At 37.8% G+C, this 25391-nt stretch overlaps 1 protein-coding gene and 1 long non-coding RNA gene across 2 annotated transcripts in view; one reads left to right on the forward strand and one right to left on the reverse strand.

Annotated features, from left to right (window-relative positions):
- The window catches only part of LOC133615916 (uncharacterized), a 52430-nt gene extending 37685 nt beyond the window's left edge, over window positions 1–14745 (reverse strand). The window contains exon 1 of the long non-coding RNA XR_009816792.1: window positions 14580–14745. This is a non-coding gene — a long non-coding RNA (uncharacterized lncRNA). The remainder of the gene's footprint in view (window positions 1–14579) is intronic.
- Window positions 6784–21452, forward strand: dbx1a (developing brain homeobox 1a). The gene is made up of 4 exons (XM_061974800.1): window positions 6784–7152; window positions 7229–7330; window positions 14603–14805; window positions 20819–21452. The coding sequence occupies exons 1-4, from the start codon at window positions 6834–6836 to the stop codon at window positions 21080–21082; spliced, it is 888 nt and encodes a 295-aa protein (XP_061830784.1). The 5' UTR covers window positions 6784–6833; the 3' UTR covers window positions 21083–21452.
- Window positions 21453–25391: the final 3939 nt, after the last annotated feature.

The following is a 25391-nucleotide window of genomic DNA, read 5'->3' on the forward strand; positions in this document are numbered from 1 at the left end:
CATATTTATTGTGTGAATGCTCCAAAGCATTCACACATATGGTTTTCTACACCAAAATGCATCTATTTATTCTTATTGTTATTCTTATCATTATTATTATTCTAAAAAAATTCCAGGATTTGAGCATTCACACGCAATTCCTTCAGGAATTGCCTCATCTAGTTCTTATTATTATTATTATTCTTCTCCAGATTTTGGCGCACTCTACCTTCCACATTTTCCACCCGATTCAAACCGTTCCAACTTCAAACTATTCATCAAAAATTCCCAGATTTCATAGAATTCCAGGTTTTTTGGTACATTTTTCCCCATTCAAAATGAATTGGCCATTTTTTTCAAACTTCCACCATTTCCACATTTTTTCAACCGATTCATACCATTCCACCTTCAACACATTCCACCATTCTAGAAATGTTAACTACCTTTTTTCCAAGTTGAACAAAATTCCAGGTTTTTCAAAACCCTATTCCCATCCTTTTTTCTGGCAAATACTCCTTCCACATTTTTCAACGCATTTCAACCGTCAAAACATTCCTCTTAATCAGGACAAAAAACAAAGTTGTTTTTTGAACTGGGAAAAATTACCGGTTTTCCCGAAATTCCAGGAATTCCCTAATACCATTTCTCAGTTCAACATGTTACTACTTCAACACTTCTCGACCGATTTGAAAAATTCCAACACCAACCATTTCAACTCATTCAGACTTTACCATGAATCAATTGTACGGAATATGTACTGTACTGTGCAATCTACTAATAAAAGTTTCAATCAATCAATCAATCAATCAATCAATCAATCAATAACCATTCATGTTGTTTACCATTTTCAAAAAATTCCCATTTTTCCCGAAATTCCCAATTTTTCGGGAAATTTCCTTTGAAATGAATGGGACATTCTTCAAAGTTCCAAAACTGCCACAGTTTTCATCTGATTCAAACTGTTCCAATTTCAAAATATTCAGCCTGTTTGGGAATTGTGTGCTCTACTATTTCAGTTCAACTTCAGCATTAGAGCATTCACACACAATTCCTCCAGGAATTGCCTCATCTAGTTCTTCTTATTACTATAATTCTTCTCCAGATTTTGGTGAGCTCCACCTTCCACATTTTCCACCCGATTCAAACCGTTCCAACTTCAAACTGTTCATCAAAAATTCCCAGATTTCCCAGAATTCCAGGTTTTTCGGGACATTTTTCCCCATTCAAAATTAATTGGCCATTTTTTCAAACTTCCACCATTTCCAAATTTTTTCAACCGATTCAAACCATTCCACCTTCAACACATTCCACCATCCTGGAAATTTAAACTACCTTTTTTCCAAGTTGAACAAAATTCCAGGTTTTTCAAAACCCTATTCCCATCCTTTTTTCTGGCGACTACTCCTTCCACATTGTTAAACGTATTTCAACCGTTCCACCGTCAAAACATTCCTTTTTATCAGGATAACAAACAAAGTTGTTTTTTGAACTGGGAAATATTACCGGTTTTCCTGAAATTCCAGGAATTCCGGAATACCATTTCTCAGTTCAACATGTTACTACTTCAACATTTCTCGACCGATTTGAAAAATTCCAACACCAACCATTTCAACTCATTCAGACTTTACCATGAATTGATTAACGTGAAGCCCGAAAAACGTATTCGGTGTTACCATTTAGTGGTCAATTGTACGGCATATGTACTGTACTGTGCAATCTACTAATAAAAGTTTCGATCAATCAATCAATCAATCAATCAATCAAAAACTATTCATGTTGTTTACCATTTTCAAAAAAATTCCCACTTTTCCCGAAATTCCCAATTTTGGGGGAAATTCCAATTGAAATGAATGGGACATTCTTCCACCATTTTCAATTGATTCAAATCTTTCCACCTTCAACACATTCCACTATCCTGGAAATGTAAACTACCTTTTTTCCAAGTTGAACAAAATTCCAGGTTTTTCCAGAATTCCTGGATTTCCAAAACCCTATTTCCATTCTTTCACATTTTTTAACGCAATTCAACCGTTCCACCGTCAAAACATTCCTCTTAATCTTAAGGGGACGGCGTGGCGCAGTTGGGAGAGTGGCTGTCCCAGCAACCTGAGGGTTTCTGGTTTGATCCCCATCTTCTACCAACCTTGTCATGTCCGTTGTGTCCTTGAGCAAGACACTTCACCCTTGCTCCTGATGGGTCGTGGTTAGGGCCTTGCATGGCAGCTCCCGCCATCAGTGAGAAGTAGTGTCAAAGCGCTTTGAGTACCTTGAAGGTAGAAAAGCGCTATAAAAGTATAACCCATACAACCTATTAATCAGGAAAAAACAAAGTTGTTTTTTGAACTGGAAAAAATTCCCGGTTTTCCCGAAATTCCCAAAATTCCGGAATACCATCTCAATTCAACATGTTACTACTTCAACATTTCTCGACCGATTTGAAAAATTCCAACACCAACCATTTCAACTCATTCAGACCATTCGTGTTGTTTACCTTTTTTTTTTAAAATCCCACTTTTCCCGAAATTCCCAATTTTTTGGGAAATTCCCATTGAAATGAATGGGACATTCTTCAAAGTTCCAAAACTGCCAGTTTTAATTGGATTCAAACTGTTCCAACTTCAAAAAATTCAGCCTGTTTGGGAATTATGTGCTCTACTTCAACAATTCTAAAAAAATTCCAGGATTTCAGTTCAACTTCAGCATTAGAGCATTCACACGCAATTCCTTCAGGAATTGCCTCATCTAGTTCTTCTTCTTATTATTATTCTTCTCCTGATTTTGGCGCGCTCTACCTTCCACATTTTTCACCCGATTCAAACTGTTTCAACTTCAAACTGTTCATCAAAAATGACCAGATTTCCCAGAATTCCAGGTTTTCCGGGACATTTTTCCCCATTCAAAATAAATTGGCCATTTTTTTAAACTTCCACCATTTCCACATTTTTTCAACCGATTCAAACCTTTCCACCCTCAACACATTCCACCATCCTGGAAATTTAAACTACCTTTTTTCCAAGTTGAACAAAATTCCAGTTTTTTTCAGAATTCCTGGTTTTCCAAAACCCTATTTCCATTCTTCCACATTTTTTGACGCATTTCAACCGTTCCACCGTCAAAACATTCCTCTTAACCAGGACAACAAACAAAGTTGTTTTTTGAACTGGAAAAAAATCCCGGTTTTCCCGAAATTCCAGGAATTCCGTAATACCATTTCTCAATTCATTATGTTACTACTTCAACATTTCTTGACCAATTTGAAAAATTCCAAGACCAACCATTTCAACTCATTCAGAACATTAAAGTTGTTTTGTTTCTTTTACAAAAAATTCCCGCTTTTCCCGAAATTCCCCAATTTTTTTGGAAATTCCCATTTAAATCAATGGAACATTCTTCAAAGTTCCACAACTCCCACATTTTTCATCTGATCAAACTGTTCCAACTTCAAAATCTTCAGCCTGTTTGGAAATTGCGTGCTCTACTTCAACAATTCTAAAACAAATTCCAGGATTTCAGTTCAACTTCAGCATTGGAGCATTCCCACGAAATTCCTTCAGGAAATGCCTCATCTAGTTGTTATTAGGCTCTTGATGGGCCCCCATTCACCCTAAACCTAAAGTCGTTTTTACATGCACAAAAAAAAATCTTCTTCTTTTTTTAAATAGTCAAAAAGTGTATATAAAGTAGCCTGAATGTAAGTTTTAATAATCATACAACCTGTCATTATTCACTTAAATATGATAATAAATAGGTCAAATGTCTCATGTACTATCATGAGTGGGTAATGGAAATCATATTATTTATTGTCATGCATCTGCTGGGGTCACGATTCATTCTAAACCAGGGGTGTCAAAGTCAAGGCCCGCGGGCCAGATCCGGCCCGCGAATGAATGATCTATGGCCCCCGGGATGATATTTGATTAGTATTAGAACCGGCCCGCAGGCCACAGCCGCCTGCTGCTGTTTTGCACGCACCAATACTCCATCAGTGTTGGCGCTAGGAATTTTCTAAATGGGGTCCCAGGGAACCCATCGAGTCATAAAAATGGGGTCTCACAGTACATTTTTGGGGTCCCACTTTTTTGTAAGCGTTTTGAAAACAAATGATTAATGTATGCATTATCCTGTTATATCTCACATTCTACATTGTGTTTTGGAAAAAGGTTGTCATAAACGTTACTTAATTCATTAAAAAAATAACACAAAAGAAAACAAATGCATAAGTAAATTTATTCAGTTATAAAAATTAATTCACTTTCTTCTTTCCTTCATGGATCATTCTAAATTTTACCGCTGCCTGTATTTTTTTTCCTATATTTTTATGGTAATATTTCCAGAATGTGTTTGTTCTATTTTTGGCCAAAGTAAGACAAAGAAAACTATCTGAAGTTGTCTTTATTTTTTATTTTTAATGCCATCATTTTTTTTAATAGTTCGGCCCGGGTGTGCACAGATTTTCCTCCATGCGGCCCCTGAGCTAAAAATGAGTTTGACACCCAATTCATCATTTTAAAAAATCTATTAAAATAAATAACTTTTTTTTTAACAATACATTTTTTAAGACGTGTTTAGCCCGCATCTCCATGCCATCACAAGGAGCTTTTCTAACCTGTAACCTCCATCCATCCATCCATTTTCTACCGCTTATTCCCTTTGGGGTCGCGGGGGGCGCTGGAGCCTATCTCAGCTACAATCGGGCGGAAGGCGGGGTACACCCTGGACAAGTCGCCACCTCATCGCAGGGCCAACACAGATAGACAGACAACATTCACACTCACATCCACACACTAGGGCCAATTTAGTGTTGCCAATCAACTTATCCCCAGGTGCATGTCTTTGGAAGTGGGAGGAAGCCGGAGTACCCGGAGGGAACCCACGCAGTCACGGGGAGGACATGCAAACTCCACACAGAAAGATCCCGAGCCCGGGATTGAACCCAAGACAACTCAGGACCTTCGTATTGTGAGGCAGATGCACTAACCCCTCTGCCACCGTGAAGCCCTGTTAACCTGTAACCTGTTAAAAAAAGAAAAAGTTTACGCCAAATAATATATTGCAAGAATCGGTTTGAATCGAATAGTCAACCTCAAAATTGGAATCGGATAGAATCGTTAGGTGCCCAAAAATTCCCACCCGTATTAAGCGTCCCCTGTCCTTAAAAACGAGCGAACCCTGTGTGTCACACTTTAATCACGGTTTCTTGAACGCACCACAAATGTGCTCTGAAATGCAAAAGTGAAACTTAAATATGCATTTATTATATTTTTACCTTTCTTCTATCACCTCATCCTGGTGAATGCTCAAAATGTGAGCTTTGATGGCGTTATGACATCTGTTTCGAGTAAACAGTCAAGTTAGAAATAGCATATCAGTATGTGGAATTAAATTATGGAATGGATTAAGTAAAAAAGTAAAAAATTGTACTGATATGATCCAGTTTAAGAGGTTGTTCAAAATAATAGTGCTTACAGAGTACAAAAAAGAAGAATTATGAGAAATACTTTCAACCTTATTGAAAATAAGATATTCTTCATCTCAGTATGTTAATAATGACTGAATTAATTAATTAATTACATATTACAAAACTGTTGTATACTAATTCATAGATGTTATTTTATTATATAAAAGGGTCAGTAAATGATTCTATATATTTGTAAACGCTTTGAAGTGGGAAAGGGGTATGATTAAATAAGCTTTGCTTCTTCCTACTCCTTTTCGGGCATGATGTAAAATGAAATGATATGAAATTGTGTGATGTATTATGATGTAAGTGTGTTCATGTTCGAAATAAACTAAAGAAAGAAAGAAAGAAAAGAAATGGAAATTTTGCATTTTATCAAGGGGGTGTAAAGTATAATGTTACACATTCCTAATTGGATTCAAACAAGCTTGAACTTGACTTGATCTTAACTTAGTTCAGTTCCAGTTCATTTCGAACATGCATACGATGCAATGTAATGCATCACACAATTCCAGTTGTTTCATTACAGCACGCCCGAAAAGGAGTAGGAAGAAGCAGAGCTTATTTAATCCTACCCCTTTTCATACCATAGCAATTTTATCCAATTTCCTTGTTCTCTGTAATAGAACAGTGAACAAATAATAAATAATAAATAAATAATATACTATAGTAAGCATATAAATATTAAATACATAAATAATCTTTGTCTCAATTAACAAAAAAGAGAAAAAAAAAGGGTTCAAGATGGGTTCTTGTTCTATGAACACTTGTAGATTGAAAAGTCTCTTAAACTGAATCATATTGGTGCTTTGTTTTATTTCTTTGGTTAATCCGTTCCGTAATTTCATTCTATATTCTATAATTGAAAAAAAACATGTTGAAATCTTTATAAAAGCCCAAGCCATGCATGATCTTGTGGCCCCCCTAGTGGTTGTGGCCCCAAACAACTGCATAGAGAGTTTATGCGACTGATTATAAGCCCCTTCAAAGAATCTGCTATTTAAAAGCTATCACACATAAAGAGACAATGCCTAAAGATTGCTCTTTAATGAGGCGGCTTGCTTTGGCTTAGCACAATCAAGTGAAAGGAAAGTGGTGGATATGCAAAAATGATGACCGGGCCTCCTTTGTGGCGGCCACATTGCTTATGAAGTCTAATGCAATCATAAATTGCGTGCTCCGGCCAATCGGAGAGCGGGAGAAGGCGGCTTGAAAGGAAGCCATGAGGAGAACTTTGTTTGGCTTCATTGTTGCGCCTGTCAGGCCCGAGAGGGGCGTGGGGGGGGGGTCTGCTGCTATAAAGCTGCTCTCCCCACAGAGCAGAGCACAGAGGACTTAGCAGACACTTGACACGCTCCTGCTTTAAAGACACACGGGAATATTCCAAGTGGGGACCATGATGATCCCAAGCGTCCTCGCGCCTCCCGCCCTTTACCCGGGCCTGTACCGGCCGACGATGGCCGCCATGCCGATGCACCACCACGCCATACCCGCCGCCGCTTTCCAGACCCACTCCAGCTTTCTCGTGGAGGACCTACTGCGGATAAGCCGACCCGCGGCCTTCCTAAACCGGACCGTGCAGCCCGTCTACGGCGACGGCGCTTCCGCCACCTCCGTGACGCGGGAGTCCTGCTCGCCCAAAACGTCGAGCGGCAAGGATCCCACGTTTCTCAAGTTTGGCGTGAGCGCCATCCTCGCACCATCACCAAAGACACGTAAGTCGACGGGGAAAAGTCCAGACCGTCCTTTTACGTCACTTCCGGGTTTTTTTAACATAATGTGTCTCCACAGCGTCCTCACCCCCGACAGTCCACAGCATGCACTCCAAGAGCTTCCATGTCCCGTGTTTTGATGGAACCTTCCACCCCATTTTCAGGACGCCTTACTTACCAGGTAATCATATTTCTTTAAAAACATTAACTCATGCGATTAATCGCAAAAAATGTGGCATTATTCATGTTTAAACGCATATTTGTTTACCTTAACCGTGAGAGACTCTAAGAGATTCAGTTACTTCAAAATAAGACACTTGGTAGTGACATAGCGATACCAGATCTTTATGCGCTGATATCAAGTCTCAAATTGAAATATTGATACTTTTGATACTTCGGGTTTTTGAGATAATGTATTAACAGGAACAGCCTGTAAAGGCAGGGGTGTCAAACATATTTTAAATCAGGGGCCACATGGAGAAAAATCCACTCCCAAGTGGGTCGGACCGGGTAAAATCACGGCACGATAACTTAAAAATAAAGACAACTTCCGATTGTTTTCTTTTTTTTTAAATAAAACAGGCACATTCGGAAATTGTACAAATCATAATGTTGTTGGGGTTGTTTTTACACTTTATTTATTTTGTCCCCTTTCCCTTAACCGTGAGAGACTCTGAGAGATTCAGTTACTTCAAAATAAGACACTTAGTAGTGACATAGCGATACCAGATATTTATGCGCTGATATCAAGTCTCAAATTGAAATATTGATACTTTTGATACTTCGGGTTTTTGAGATAATGTATTAACAGGAACAGCCTGTAAAGGCAGGGGTGTCAAACATATTTTAAATCAGGGGCCACATGGAGAAAAATCCACTCCCAAGTGGGCCGGACCGGGTAAAATCACGGCACGATAACTTAAAAATAAAGACAACTTCCGATTGTTTTCTTTTTTTAAAAATAGAACAAGCACATTCTAAAATTGTACAAATCATAATGTTGTTGGGGTTGTTTTTACATTTTATTTATTTTGTCCCCTTTCCCTTAACCGTGAGAGACTCTGAGAGATTCAGTTACTTCAAAATAAGACACTTAGTAGTGACATAGCGATACCAGCTCTTTATGCGCTGATATCAAGTCTCAAATTGAAATATTGATACTTTTGATACTTCGGGTTTTTGAGATAATGTATTAACAGGATCAGCCTGTAAAGGCAGGGGTGTCAAACTCATTTTAAATCAGGGGCCACATGGAGGAAAATCCACTCCCAAGTGGGCCGGACCGGGTAAAATCACGGCACGATAACTTAAAAATAAAGACAACTTCCGATTGTTTTCTTTTTTAAACAATAGAACAAGCACATTCTGAAATTGTACAAATCACAATGTTTTTTGGTTTTTTTTTACACTTTATTCATTTTGTCTCCTTTCCCTTAACCGTGAGAGACTCCGACTGGTTTACAAGCTGGCAAATGTCCCTTCAAAATAAACCCCGACACTTAGTAGTGATGTGCAGATCGAAATTGACATACCGATACCGCTGATACCAGATCTTTATGCGCTGATATCAAGTCTGAAATTGAAATATCGATACTAGAACAAGCACATTCTGAAATTGTACAAATCATAATGTTGTTGGGTTTTTTTTTACACTCACATGTTACGAATAATAGTATTTGTAGTTATTTATATTTTCTGAATAAATGATGTGATAATGTTCATCAGTCAACTCATTGGTGTTAATATTCAATGTATCAAGATAAAAAAAATTATATAGAAATAAAATTACAGTATGTTATTTATGTAGTGAGTGTACTGACAGCATGTGGTTTATTTTGTACATATGTAGCATCATCTACAAAGATACAAAAAATTGCTATTGCGACATCCGGTGGACACATTTAGAACAGCTGTTTCTTTCATTCAAAAATTTCAGGTTAATTTTTATACTTAGCAAAGTCATCCTGCGGGCCAAATAAGGCCTGTTCGTGGGCCTGATCAGGCCCTCGGGCCGTACGTTTGACACCCCTGCTGTAAAGTAACTAAATCACTCAGATCAGGTGTAAGAAAGTGTTTCTTAATCAAAGGGCCATTGTTGGGCCGCGAGCGCCCCCTAGAGGGCCGTCAAAAAATATGTTCCTCTGCAGTGTAGCGTATTGGCAACAGCAGTACACAGTTGTAATACACTCTTCCACCACTTGTGGCAGTAATGACAATCTCAAACAGAAGAAGTCTGGACCTAAAGTCCTAAAGAAGTTTAAGCGCAAAAAAGTATGACTAAAGTGGTGAAGCAGCAACACTTGAAATACACTACTATTATACATTTTACCAGACACTGTAGGTATATTTGCACAAAGTATCAGCATCAGGATGGTATCGCGGGCACTCTAAATGTTACCCGGTATCGCATGGTAAAGAAAATCCGTGGTATCGCAATTATCACTACCCGATAGGACTGTAGATAAAGTTATCAAGTTGTGAGCAACAATTGATGTGGATTCAGGTGAAACATGGTCCTATACAGGTTGCCAGCCAGGTCTTAACAAGTCTAGAATCCTTTAAATTTAAGGCCTGCATAATATGTCTTAGATCAGTGGTTCTTTTTCAGTGTTTTTTTTTCAGTGTTTTTATTTCAGTAGTTCTTAACCTGGGTTCGATCGAACCCTAGGGATTCGGTGAGTCGGGCTCAAGGGTTCGGTCAAGACACACCCGACTCATCGTGTAAATAAAAACTTCTCCCTATACGGCGTATTACGGATACGGAAACAGCCAAAGTCAAACTGATTTGCATGTGTGTAATTTATTGTGAGTTTATGCACTGTGTTGGTTTTGTTCTTTGAACAAGGTGATGTTCATGCACGGTTCATTTTGTGCACCAGTATAAAAACATGGTAACACTTTAGTATGGGGAACATATTCACCATTAATTAGTTTCTTATTAACATGCAAATTAGTAACACATTGGCTCTTAACTAGTCATTATTAAGTACTTATTAATGCCTTATTCGGCATGGCCTTATTATAACCCTAACCCTCTAACCCTGGCCCTAACCCTCTAACCCTAACCCTAACCAAATAACTCTAAATTAAGTCTTTGTTACTTAGAATATGTTCCCCTAGTGTCCAAAAAACTCTAAATTAAGTCTTTGTCACTTAGAATATGTTCCCCATACTAAAGTGTTACCAAAAACATATAACTTTGTCTTGAATGTGAAAAAAAACCAACATTTTATTTTTCACTAAAGAAGGATTCGGTGAATGCACATATGAAACTGGTGGGGTTCGGTACCTCCAACAAGGTTAAGAACCACTGTCTTAGATGCTATCCAAATCTCATAGAAAGTCTTAAAAATGACTATGAAAAGTCTTAACAATAACAACGTTAAGTCGGGTGCAGGACGTCTGTGACGTAAAGCCATCGTAGAAGTTAGTAAACGTAGCAGTAAATGTAAAAAGTTGAACCTTTGGGGACAAGTGCATGTCAAAAAATGCCAAAAGTCAGTATGGATTGGTATTAGATCCTACATTTTTGTCGTAATGGTCTTAAAAAGTCTTAAATCTGACTTGTTGAAACTTGAAGACCCTACCTAATAAGTGACAATAAAATTACTTTGTGTCTTGAAAGTTCATTTGGATTATGCTAGCAAGTAATTTACTGCAATTAATCGTAATTAATCAACATTCACAAGTGTGATTAATCTGATTAAAAAAAAGAGAAAATAGACTTTGAAAGGAGAAAAAAATGTCCGTTAACAAATTCAGTGCTACGACGATTAATCGATTAGGAAAAAAAGCATTGATTTATAATTTGTTGATTTTTTTTTGATTGATTGAGCCTTTTATTAGTAGGTTTCACAGTGAAGTACATATTCCGTACAATTGACCACTAAATGGTAACACCCGAATAAGTTTTTCAACTTGTTTAAGTCGGGGTCCACTTAAATTGATTCATGATACAGATATATACTATCAGATATATACTATCATCATAATACAGTCATCACACAAGATAATCACTTTGAATTATTTACATTATTTACAGTCCGGGGTGTGGAGGGGGGTTAGGTTTGGTTGTTATCATCAGTCATCAACAATTGAGAACTCAATTCAATGAATCGTTTGATGAGTAACCCATAAAAATCGGGACGTTAAATATGCGGACATAGTTTCTGCAGAGTTTCTTTCTTTTTAATAAAAAAAAAAAATGTTAAAAGGCTGAAATTTGGTCTTGCATCACAAAGCTCGCGGTGGCTGTGATTGGTCGGCTTTTTGGTACGTCGTTTCCTCTGCCCCGATTCGTTCGGGAGTCGCACAGCCCTTCTTCGTGAATGTCTTCTTTGCTTTCCAATGGACAATAAAATGAACCGTTGTTTCAAATGATTAGTTTCAGTTCCGACTACGATGCGAATGTCGCTTGAGTCGCCATTGTTTTCAACCACTTCGTACAGGAAGCTATTAGCGAGTTGGGGGAAACACTGCCCTCTGGTGTTTTGGAAGAGAAGTCACGCGGAACTGCTGTCAACCAATCAAACTACAGTGCAATTCCAATGTTATGTGCATTTATTTAAAAATAAGGGATTCTAAGTATTTTCCCTGATATGAAGTGTGTTTTATCCGATTACTAAAATAATGGCTAGCTGCAGGCCAAGTGCCAGTGTTACTGTTGGCCCTGGCCTCTGCCCAGACCCACCCACCTCCTAATTAATCAATTATCCCAAATCGTCACGCTCTAAATTTGAGGCGGGGTGGCCATTTACAGCTCCCCCCCGAGCTTCCCATTGGGGGGCGTTGTTTTGGTATTTCCCCCCCACCCGAGCCCGAGTTTTCCCACAGAGCCCGGGGGGCCACCGGCCGGCACTGGCTGCCAACAAAGGTTTTTCGGCACCGTGACCAATTTGGTCAGCTCCCACTGGTTGAACCACCCACCCTGGATAGTGACTTTTACCAGTCATGCACTAATTTCCCCATTAGGCGCTATTGAGAGATTTCAATATTCTCACAAGACCACATAGAGCGGCCTTGTCCCCGGGATCTGACAGGGGCCACGTGAGCATCGCGGCCAGGTGGGGGTCCGATCGGAACCACTTTGTGGCGTCAAGGTGTTAATTGTTTAAAAAAAAAGAGTCACAGCTGTTTATGCTTAGAGCAGAGGTGTCCAAAGCGAGGCACGGGTGTTATTTTCATCTTGCATTTTGCAAAAAAACAAAAAAAAATGGATATATTATTATGTTAATTTGCTCGTTACATCCAAACACACAGCTTGCTATAGCATTTTGATTGATTGATTGAAACTTTTATTAGTAGATTGCACAGTACAGTACATATTCCTTACAATTGACCACTAAATGGTAACACCCGAATAGGTTTTTCAACTTGTTTAAGTCCACGTAAATCAATTCATGGTAATTTACTGACATACACTAGATTGGTTTTAGCATCTTTAATACAAAAAAACACACCTTTTTCCCCCCTAATCTGTATGCAGGCCCTTTTAGAAAAGTTCGGACACCCCTGACTTCCAGGCAAAATAGATTACCATTCCCCTCCCCCTTCTTGTTTGGGTGTCCAAGGGTGGCCCAGGTAAAAAAAAATGTAATTAAGTCATGATTAATTATGTTATGTTAGACATTATACCAATTTGCTTTGTCAGCTGTAACACAAAGCCAAGCTGTGGATGTCATATATTGCTTGGTTTTAGCATTTTTAATACACAAACTGTAGGAAAAATGTACATAAGCTTTGCCATATACATGCGACTGATTAGCATTAGCGATTTTACATGGCAATTTCAACACCTCCAAATTTGGTAATCAAAACTACAGCCACAAACAGCTGGTGTGGAATAAGTACAATACTTACGGTATAAACTATTTATAGGACGCAACACAGGACCGTACCGGCACAGTCACTTACATGGCAAAGACTACTTCCTAGTGAGGCAACACACCGGAATTGCAAGGGCATGCCAAGTCTACTATACAGGTGAAAGGCAAAAAAAACTGAATAGGGTTCATTTATACCAGCAATTAGATTTCCAAGGTGAAACTAATATATGACTTAGGCTCATAACTAGGGCTACAACTAACGATTCATTTGATAATCGATTAATCTGTCGATTATTGCTTCGATTAATCGATTAATAATCGGATAAAAGAGACAAACTACATTTCTATCCTTTCCAGTATTTTATTGGGGGGGGAAACAGCATACTGGCACCATACTTATTTTGATTATTGTTTCTCAGCTGTTTGTAAATGTTGCAGTTTATAAATAAAGGTTTATAAAAAAAATAAAAATAAAAACATTTTAAAAATAAAAATAAAAAAATTGCCTCTGCGCATACGCATAGCATAGATCCAACGAATCGATGACTAAATTAATCGCCAACTATTTTTATAATCGATTTTAATCGATTTAATTGATTAGTTGTTGCAGCCCTGCTCATAACAAAATATTTCAAGACTTATAAAAGTTTGACACACTTTATATGTACTGAGTTTATATCACAAATTAGTTTCCCATTTGAACTTGGATTTGCTGAAATCGATGGACTTTTACACCATTTTCAAATATTTGGAGTTATAATACTTGCAAATGAGAAAATAAAATAAAAGAAATGAACAGCACAGTCATAATCAGCTCATTTTAAATATTGCATACAAAATGAGAATGTATTATCGAACAATTATAATTTATCAACACACACAAAACTACTGACAATTGGTACCGTTGTCGACTCCCAGGTACCGGACATTGGCACCGTATCAGTTCGAAAGTGAAAGGTACCCACTGACTTACAGGCTAGATAGATTACCATGCCAACCCCACCTTTTTTGCCCTCTCTGGTGTGTAAGCGGGCCAATCAAGGAGGCAAAATAAGGAATAATCTCTTAGAAAAGTCTATAAAGTCGCTTTCATTCAGACAAATCATAATGGCGATGGAGTCCTTTTATGGGCTCGGCTGAATGGGCCCACAAAGCAACTCAGCGTCTTCAATAGCTTTTCGTGTTCATTTAATGAAAATGATTTGAGGGCATGAAGAAGGGAGGGTGAAGGGGTGCGGGGGGAGGGAGGGTGGGGGGATTCACCCTCTGCACCCCTCCTTCTAGGCATCAGTATTCTGGTATGCAGTTGTGTTTAGTTTGAAAGTGTAAATCTCCCTTTGTGCTCATAATATATGGCCTTCGCCGCCTGTCCAGAGTCTTTTCTGTGTTAGTTCATTACTACACAATTACCGTTCACGCTTTATTAACTCCTCTATCCGCCCTCTTAAAGGAAACGCTGCCTCTTTTACATACCAATGCCACCGGGGAGCGGCCAAATGTGCTAATTAGTCACCTCACGCCATTTCACTCCAAGCTGACACCCATAGCGCCAGCACAATAATGCCATTCAATTAGCGCCCATTCAACGGGGGTTCTCATATTTACGTGTTGTTGGTGTCTTCCCGCAGCGTCTTCGTCCGCCGTGCCCATGCCGGGAACCTTCTCGTGGCCCCTGGCCGCCCGAGGGAAGCCCCGCCGGGGGATGCTGAGGAGGGCGGTGTTCTCCGACGTGCAACGCAAAGCTTTGGAGAAGATGTTCCAGAAACAGAAGTACATCAGCAAGCCGGACAGGAAGAAGCTGGCGTCCAAGCTGGGCCTGAAAGACTCACAGGTAACAACAATCAACACTTGTAAAATACTACTTGACCAGTCCTGCTAGATTAAATACAGTTATTTAAAGAATTGTACCATGATTCCACCCTCTGAAATAGCAATGATTCTAAAAATGCCATAATGTACATCCTGCATGGTGCCTTTGTGACGTTCATGAACGAATCACGCCTTTTGAGCGGCTCTTTTAAGTTCGCAAATAATGAGTTTGAGTGGACTCTGACTCTTTGTCAGAGTTCAAAATGCTTTTGTTGCCATAATGTAGGACAATTTCAGCACCATCCTGCACTGTGCCTTTGTGAAGTTCATGAACAAATCAAGGCTTTTGAATGGCTCTTTTAAATTCGCAAATAATGAGTTAATCAGAGTCCAAAATGCTTTTGTTGCCATAATGTAGGACTATTTCAGCACCATCCTGTACTGTGCCTTTGTGACGTTCATGAACTAATCACGTCTTTTGAGCGGCTATTTTAAGTTCGCAAATAATGAGTTAATCAGAGTCCAAAATGCTTTTGTTGACGTAATATAGGACGATTTTAGTACCATCCTGCACTGTGCCTTGAACGAATCAAGTCTTTTGAACAGCTCTTTTAAGTCCGCAAATAATGACTTAATCAGAGTCCAAAATGCTTTTGTTGCCATAATGTAGGACTATTTCAGCACCATCCTGCACTGTGCCTTTGTGACATTCATGAACGAATCACGTCTTTTGAACGGCTCTTTTAAGTTCGCAAATAATGAGTTAATCAGAGTCCAAAATGCTTTTGTTGCCATAATGTAGGACAATTTCAGCACCATCCTGCACTGTGCCTTTGTGACGTTCATGAACGAATCTCGCCTTTTGAGCGGCTCTTTTAAGTTTGCAAAATAACGAGTTAATCAGAGTCCAAAATGTTTTTGTTGCCGTAATGTAGGACAATTTCAGCACCATCCTGCACTGTGCCTTGAACGAATCAAGTCTTTTGAATGGCTCTTTTAAGTTCGCAAATAATGAGTTAATCAGAGTCCAAAATGCTTTTGTTGCCATAATGTAGGACTATTTCAGCACCATCCTGCACTGTGACTTTGTAACATTCATGAACGAATCACGCCTTTTGAACGGCTCTTTTAAGTTCGCAAATAATGAGTTAATCAAAGTCCAAAATGTTTTTGTTGCCGTAATGTAGGACAATTTCAGCACCATCCTGCACTGTGCCTTTGTGACGTTCATGAACGAATCAAGGCTTTTGAACGGCTATTTTAAGTTCGCAAATAATGAGTTAATCAGAGTCCAAAATGCTTTTGTTCTTTGTTGTTCTGATATATAAAGTAGTTCAAGCCTGAAAACACCAGGTAGGGTAGTCATGTTTATCGTGTCCTATAATTTGTATTTATACTTTTTATTCTTACCTGTGTTTTTTTCTTTATTGTTTGAATAAATAAGTTTTGTAGGTAAAAATAACTTCAAAATAGTGTCTATAACAGAGGTGTCAACGTCAAGGCCCATTCTATATTATAGCCGATGCTTTTTGTGGCTATGTTTGTGGCCCTATTTTGGTCTTTAATATTACTTACATATTTATTAATATTAGAATCTTGATGGGCCCCCATTCACCCTAAACCTAAAGCCGTGTTTACATGCACAAAAAAAAATGTTTTTTTTAAATAGTCAAAAATTGTATATAAAGTAGCCTGAATGTAAGTTTTAATCATCAAACAACCTGTCATTATTCACTCAAATATGATAATAAATATGTCAAATGCCTCAAGTATTATCATGAGTGGGTAATGGAAATCATATTATTTATTGTCATGCATATGCAGGGGCCACAATTCATTCTAAACCAGGGATGTCAAAGTCAAGGCCCACGGGCCAGATCCGGCTCGCGAATAAATTATCTATGGACCCCGGGATGATATTTGATTAGTATTAGATCCGGCCCGCAGGCCACAGCCGCCTGCTGCTGCTTTGGCACGCACCAATACTCCATCAGTGTTGACGCTAGGAATTTTGATGGGGTCCCAGGGTACATTTTTGGGATCCCCACTTTTTTTTTAAGCGTTTTGAAAACAAACGATAAATGTATGCATTATCCTGTTATATCTCACATTCTATATTGTGTTTTGGAAAAAGGTTGTCATAAACGTTACTTGATTCATTTAAAAAAAATATACAAAAGAAAACACATTTTTATGCATATGTAAATGTATCAGTTATAAAGATTAATTCACTTTCTTCTTTCCTTCATAGATTTAAACTCTAACGCTGGCGGTATTTTTTTCCTATATTTTTATTGTAATATTTTCAGAATGTGTTTGTTCTATTTATGGCCAAAGTAAGACAAAAAAAAAACAATCTGAAGTTGTCTTTATTTTTTTAGTTTTAATGCCATGATTTTAATGTGGCCCCTGAGCTAAAATGAGTTTGCCACCCCTGTTCTATGAGAATATGGCACCACCTTATGGAATATCCACAATGAAAAAAACCAATAAAATCTAATTAAAGTCAATACTATTATTCTAATCTTGTAACTGCTATCAGGGTATGTTTCCTCAATATAAAGAAAATTGTAATAACGAGTTAGTATTTTGAATGGCTCGTCAAAATAATAGAGCCATGAATCCCATCTCGACTACGCCTGATGTTGAGTTTTACAGCCACTGGAGGGCGCTGTTCTGCCAGTGACAACTTCTTTCCCAGCAGCGGTTGTAGTTTTTTTTTTAAAGGTAAACCTTCAGTAAAAGAACATATAAAGCATTTCCCTCACCCTTTTTAAGGACAAAAACCCAGGCACCGTTTGGAGCGAGCGGGCTTCCTCCGTTTGTTTACTTCACCAGCCTGGGCTTCCCGCCACAACACAACTGTCGCCGGCAAATGACGTCATTATTACGCCAACACTGAGGCATAAACAATAAATATTGAAAAAATAAAAAATAAATTAAAATAAATAAACAATAAATATTTTCATATTATAAATGATAAAATAAATTAAACTTTTGTTATTTATAGGCAGTTCTGGTCAGGCGGGTTTTCACGGGACACATTTCCGGTTGGTTTTTTTTTGGGGCTGCACTAAGAATCCCCGGATGTGGGCATACTGCTCCGTTGTTGATCGAAAACATTTAACTGCAGTCAAGACTTTTTGGAAAAGTAACCAAAAGTACATGAAAATGTGAGTAATTGAAAGAAAAATGTAACATTATGGCTGACAATTATTTTAATTTAGTTTATTATTGGAACTTTATTTTGGGAGATCAGAGGTTGGCTGAAATATAAAAAAGATAGAATAAATTACTTTTTTTTTTTTTAATAAAGATAGCAAACTAAAACATATTATTATCTTGCGAGCTAATTTTGTTTTCTAAAAGTAAAACTCAAAAGCTGACTTTGGCTGAATGATTTCTAATTATTATTACGATCTTGGAAAGTGGTTAAATGTAGAAAAGGCCCTAAAATTATTACCTTTATTGGAAGAATTCAAGTTATTTTAGATAATCCCAGTTTCATATTTATGTAATGTATAGTATTAACAGGAACACCCTGTAAAGCAGGGGTGTCAAACTCATTTTAAATCAGGGGGCCACATGGAGAAAAATCTACTCCCAAATGGGCCGGATGGTAAAATCACGGCAAGATAACTTAAAAATAAAGACAACTTCAGATTGTTTTCTGTTTAAAAACAAAACAAGCACATTCTGAAATTGTACAAATCATAATGTTGTTGTTTTGTTTTTTTACACTTACATGTTGCGGTTAATAGTATTCTATCTTTATTTGTAGTTATTTATATTTTCTGAATAAATGTTGTGATAATGTTCATCAGTCAACTCATTGGTGTCAATTTTCAATCCATCAAGATAATAAAAATTATATCAAAATCATAATTACAGTATGTTATTTGTGTAGTCTGATCATTTTCCTCGACTGATGTACAGATGCATTTATTTATTTCATACTTGTAACATCTTTAACAGGTTTTGTCTGAGAATTGTTTTTAATTTGGTTTATTATGTAAATTTCTGGTGTAAAATATTGGACTAGAAATATCGTATTAGAAGAGTTGGTTCATTGTTTCATGAATAAAGAAATAAAGGAGGAATACAATTTTTTAAATAAATATTTAGTCAAATAAACTACTGGTACGCTACACACGCTATAGTAACGATTTACTGTGACATATGGTCCCGAGTAACTAATCACATCGAGTATGTGTCATGATATCCCCCAAAATGGGTTAATTTTACGCTTCTTGCACGATAATTTGTTATTTCCCGTCTGGCAACGCTGTAAATTAAAATACCCGTACACTTCATGCTAACGAGCACAGTGTTTTTCAACCACTGTGCCGCGGCACACTAGTGTACCGTGAGATATTGTTTATGTAATTTCACTGAATTGGGTTAAAAATATTTTTGGCAAACCAGTAATTATAGTCTGCAAATGATGTGTTGTTGTTGAGTGTCGGTGCTGTCTAGAGCTCGGCAGAGTAACCGTGTAATACTCTTCCATATCAGTAGGTGGCAGCAGGTAGCTAATTGCTTTGTCGATGTCAGAAACATGGTAAAAAGGTATCTAATGCTTCAACCAAAAATAAACAAAAGTCATTGAAGCTTAAGGATGGCTATGCAAAACGAAACTAAAACTGAACTGGCCGCAGAGTAAACAAAAACAGAATGCTGGACGACAGCAAAGACTTACAGCGTGTGGAGTATTGTTTTTTATATTGGTTTTATATGTATTTATTTTTTTGTTTTTATTCAGTCATTGGTGGAGCTAAGGATGATATTTGAATATTGTTTTTAATATTGTTTTGGAAACATTTTGTTGTTTAAATGTGCTATATAAATAAAGTGGATTGGATTGGATTGAGCAGCAGACGGCGTCCACAAAGTACATCCGTACATGACATGACAATCAACAACAAAATAGGAGCGCAAGACAAGAAGTAAAACACTACACACAGGAAAACACAAAAAAACTCCAAATAAGTCTCAGTGTGATGTGACAGGTGGTGACAGTACACCATACTTGCCAACCCTCCCGGATTTTCCGGGAGACTCCCGAAATTCAGCGCCTCTCCCGAAAACCTCCCGGGACAAATTTTCTCCCGAAAATCTCCCGAAATTCATGCGGACCTGAGTGATGTGTCGACAGCCTGTTTTCACGTCCGTAAAGCAGTTCGTCTGCCGTAAACAGCAATGTTGTGACACTCTTAAACAGGACAATACTGCCATCTACTGTACATGCATATGTGACAATAACATCTCGGGCTTTTAGAGAGTGCAGTGCACAACTGCGCACACAACAAGGAGACGAAGCAGAATGCATCATCAGAGAGGGTGTTCAGCATGGTTAGAAAAATAGTGACAGAGAATAGAACAAGGATGGACAATTCAACCCTTAACTCAACAATGAGTAGATGAGTGTTATGTGTGTATATGCGTAAATAAATGAACACTGAAATTCAAATATTTTTCTTATTTATATATATATATATATAATAAAATAAAAAAATAAAAAAATAATTATATATATATATATATATATATAGCTAGAATTCACTGAAAGTCAAGTATTTCTTATATATATATATATATATATATATATATATATATATATATATATATATATATATATATATATATATATATATATATATATATATGAAATACTTGACTTGGTGAATTCTAGCTGTAAATATACTCCTCCCCTCTTAACCACGCCCCCAACCACGCCCCCCCGGGACCCACCCCCACCATCTCCCGAAATCGGAGGTCTCAAGGTTGGCAAGTATGCAGTACACCTACTTTGAGACAAGAGCTATAGTGATGCATGCTTGGTTATGGTTTGAATTCATATCCAACAATTGCGAGAACAACTTTTTACCGTCAATATCGGCTGCTGATTTTCTTTTTTTATGTTTTCTGCTGGTGGATTTTTAAATGAAAAAAATGTGCCTTGGTTCACAATAGGTTGAAAAACACTGAACTTTTTGCTAACGAGCCATTTTTTTTTTTTTTTCTTTCCCCAAAAGGTGAAAATTTGGTTCCAGAACAGGCGGATGAAGTGGAGGAACTCCAAGGAGCGTGAGTTGCTTTCCTCCGGCGGCTGTCGCGAGCAGACGCTGCCCACGAAGGCCAACCCCAACCCGGACCTGAGCGACGTGGGCAAGAAGTCGTCCGCCGAAGAAGACGAGGACGAGGAGGCTTTCTCCTCCCCGCTGGTGTCGTCTCCGTGTCTCTCCAGCAAGCACTCGGACTTTTCGGAGTCGGACGAGGAGGAAATAACAGTGTCTTAGTCGTGAGACTGTTTGGTTTATGGAAGAAGCTACCGTCCTGTCGCGTGACCCCGCCCCCTTGCAATTAGACGCCATTGTTTTAAAATAAAAAAATAAAAAAATTGAACAGCGCATGCGCACCGGGCGGGATCAGCTCCTTTGTTCCATTTTGCTGTTTTTGCACAGCTTCATTCAATTGTACAGTGTTTTGTACAATTTTGTATGGACATTTTATGCCAAGAATATTGACTTGATTTTGCTTTCATCCTGAATAGAGTTGTTTATTGAAGGGAAAACAAATGTAGCTATTTCATTAATAATTTATATGGATTTGTTTTATACGTATGTTGTATTATGTGGTGTATATATGTTCATTTTACTTTTTTGTACAAATACCAAATAAACATGGAAACACTTTTCAACTACAGCAGGCGTGTAAAACTCTTTTTCATTGAGAGCCTCAATAATATGTGTGTGTGAGTCTATATATATATATATATATATATATATATATATATATATATATATATATATATATATATATATATATATATATATATATATCAGTGACGTGCGGTGAGGTTGATGGCTGGTGAGGCACTGACTTCATCACAGTCAGATTTACAAACATATGAACCCTAAAGAGTATCTTATTCACCATTTGATTGGCAGCAGTTAACGGGTTATGTTTAAAAGCTCATACCAGCATTCTTCCCTGCTTGGCACTCAGCATCAAGGGTTGGAATTGGGGGTTAAATCACCAAAAATGATTCCTGGGCGCGGCGCCGCTGCTGCCCACTGCTCCCCTCACCTCCCAGGGGGTGATCAAGGGGATGGGTCAAATGCTGAGGACAAATTTCATTACACCTAGTGTGTGTGTGACAATCATTGGTACTTTAACTTAACTTTAACTTTACACATACAAACTGTAGCACACAAAAAAGCACATTTAATAAAAAAAACGTTATCATGGTCTTACCTTTACTTATAAATGAAGTCCATGCGCCGCTGTTGTGCTGGATTAATGCACCCCCTGACGGGAGTGTTATATCAACTAAAGCCCTCACTTCAACTTTCCACGTGCAAGATTGAATCTATTTAAAAAAGTGTAACCGAGGGTTTATAAATGTCGCCTATACTGTATGAAACTACAAAATAACAAACACGGAGGCTCCAGTTTACACGAGGACCACTTTATTTACCTTCTTTCAAAAACCTCTGCTCCACTCCAACGTGTCATCACTTCCGCTCTTAGCGCCTTCAAAATAAGAGCTCAAGGCATATACTGTATAACAGCGCATAACAGGAACTTAACATCACAAAGAGGAAAGCCCATGAAAATAGGTTACAAAAGTTATTTAATAAGAAGCCAAAAAGTGCCAAAACAATAATGTTCGTGTTGGAGGAGTTGTGAATTAGATACACCTGCAGTCTGCAGGTGTACCTAATGTTGTGGCCCTGCAGTCATTCACAACTCCTCCAACACGAACATTACTGTTTTTGCACTTTTTGGCTTCTTATGAAATAACTTTTTTAAATAGATTCAATCTTGCACGTGGAAAGTTTAAGTGTGGGTTTTAGTTGATATAACACTCCCGTCAGGGTGTGCATTCTACGACGGGGGTGCAGGAGGCGGGATTACTGCGAGCCTCAGCCAGTGCGTCTTTTGCAGCAGTTTTATGATCGCTCAGCACAAGAAATACGTTACACACATACAGTTGTTGACAAAATACACTGTACATTATATACCTCAGCTAACTAAACTATGGAAATGTATAATATAATTCATATAGCAATACGGTCTCACTGCACAGCAGGCCAGCAGTTAGCCGAGTCTGCAATCCATGTTGAGGCACAACTGAGTGACGTGCCTCAACTGGCTGCTGTTCACCGCACCGTCTCTTCTCAGTATTTGAACGGCAAATGTGAAAATTCAGCGATTTTGAATAAAAATAATCTAAAACTGGTGAAGTTAAATGGAAAATAACGTTATAGTATAATCACTGAATACATATAACTATTTAATTAATTTGTTTTCTTTTTACATTTTTTTTCTTTCCATGATGGCAGGTGAGGCCCCGCCTCACCTGCCTCCAGTGACCGCACGTCACTGATATATATATATATATATATATATATATATATATATATATATATATATATATATGTATATATATATATATATATCCATCCATCCATCTTCTTCCGCTTATCCGAGGTCGGGTCGCGGGGGCAGCAGCCTAAGCAGGGAAGCCCAGACTTCCCCCTTCCCCGCCACTTGGTCCAGCTCCTCCCGGGGGATCCCGAGGCGTTCCCAGGCCAGCCGGGAGACATAGTCTTCCCAACGTGTCCTGGGTCTACCCCGTGGCCTCCTACCGGTCGGACGTGCCCGAAACACCTCCCTAGGGAGGCGTTCGGGTGGCATCCTGACCAGATGCTCGAACCACCTCATCTGGCTCCTCTCATACTTGCCAACCTTGAGACCTCCAAATTCGGGAGATTTGGGGTGGCGGGGGCGGGGTTAAGGAGGGAAGAGTATATTTATAGCTAGAATTCACTGAAATTTAAGTATTTCTTATATATATATATATATATATATATATATATATATATATATATATATATATATATATATATATATATATAAATAAAATAAATACTTCACTTTCAGTGAATTCTAGCTATATATATATATATATATATATATATATATATATATATACATATAAATAAAATAAATACTTGAATTTCAGTGTTCATTTATTTACAAATATACACACATAACACTCCTTTCTACTCATTGTTGTATTTGAAAGTGCAATGCTTTGCACCCAGTAGCACAGCCTTTGAAGGAGCATAAGTATGGGCAGTGTAATATTCTGGGTTGGAGTCAATAACCAGGCGAGGTGACGAAGTTACGTCTCTTCACTTCATACTTCAGAACCGACTCCCACACTTGTCGTCAGGGTGCGCAATAGAATAGAATAGAATAGAAAGTACTTTATTGATCCCTGGGGGAAATTCAGCACCACAGTTCGCTCACAATAGACAATGATAATAATAAGTAATGTAATATATAATAATATATTACATATATAATATATGAATAATATAAATATATTCTACATATATTCTACATTTAAGTGCAGTCAAGGAACATATGCTTTACAATACAATACAACGTAAAAAAATTGTTTTTTCCCCCCATGTCCCTTTAGGGGCTCCGTAGAAAAGTACTTTATTAACACAAATTATTTCCAGGCCACATGAAATAATGTGGCTGGCCAGATTTGGCCCACAGGCCTTTAGTTTGACACCTGTGACCTACAGTAAGTGTGTGTTTGAAGTAAACACTCGGGCAAAATCCAATCATAAATATTTTTTTTTTAATAGAATCACAATAACTTAAGACTAGAACAGTGATATCAGATTCTCAATGACAAACGGCACCAATGTGCTCTGTAAAGAGACTGTACACAAAATACTCATTTTCAAGTATTGTAACAAATCAGCTAGAAAAGTGTCCCCCCCCCCCAAAAAAATGCTATTTACAAAGTCATGTTACAGCAAAGAAGGCCAAACATTCGTTGAGCTTGCGAGTCATAAACCGACAAACGAGTTAAATGCTTCAACAACACCAGTCAGTCGCTTTGTGCTTATTATACAAGGACACACACACACACACACACACACACACACACACACACACACACACACACACACACACACACACACACACACACACACACACACGCACACGCACACGCACACACACACACACACACACACCAAGTTCCAACAAACTCACAAAGGGGTTCATTTGTGTCTTATTACAAAAGCTTTTTTTGGACGCTGAATTTTTTAAGTGGGTGAATTTTGTGAAAATGTGTGTTTGTAAAGTCATTTTATTAAAATTTTGTTTTAAAATTCAGTGTGTAAAAAAATACATCAGTGTATAAAAATTGAGTGCAGAAAAATGTGTTACTTCAAAACTCAAGACTCACTTCAGGGAAATAAAGACTAAAATTTTGCACCAAATTATTTTTTTACACTTAATTTTTTAAACGTAGATTTTTTTTATACTGAATATTAAAACAGATTTTTTTATGCACTAAATATTTTTTACACTTAATTTTTAAATACAGATTTTTTTATACTCTGAATTGTTTTTATACTAAATATTTAAACCAAGGGTCCACAAACGTTTTGACTCGGGGGCCGCATTGGGTTAAAAAATTTTGGCTGGGGGTCGGCCTGTATGTATATATATATATATGATGTCAAGTTATCGATGGGAAAATGCATTTTTAGACAATATGATTTTCCTGGG

This window comes from Nerophis lumbriciformis, linkage group LG15 (assembly GCF_033978685.3).
Source record: "Nerophis lumbriciformis linkage group LG15, RoL_Nlum_v2.1, whole genome shotgun sequence".
Taxonomy (NCBI): domain Eukaryota; kingdom Metazoa; phylum Chordata; class Actinopteri; order Syngnathiformes; family Syngnathidae; genus Nerophis; species Nerophis lumbriciformis.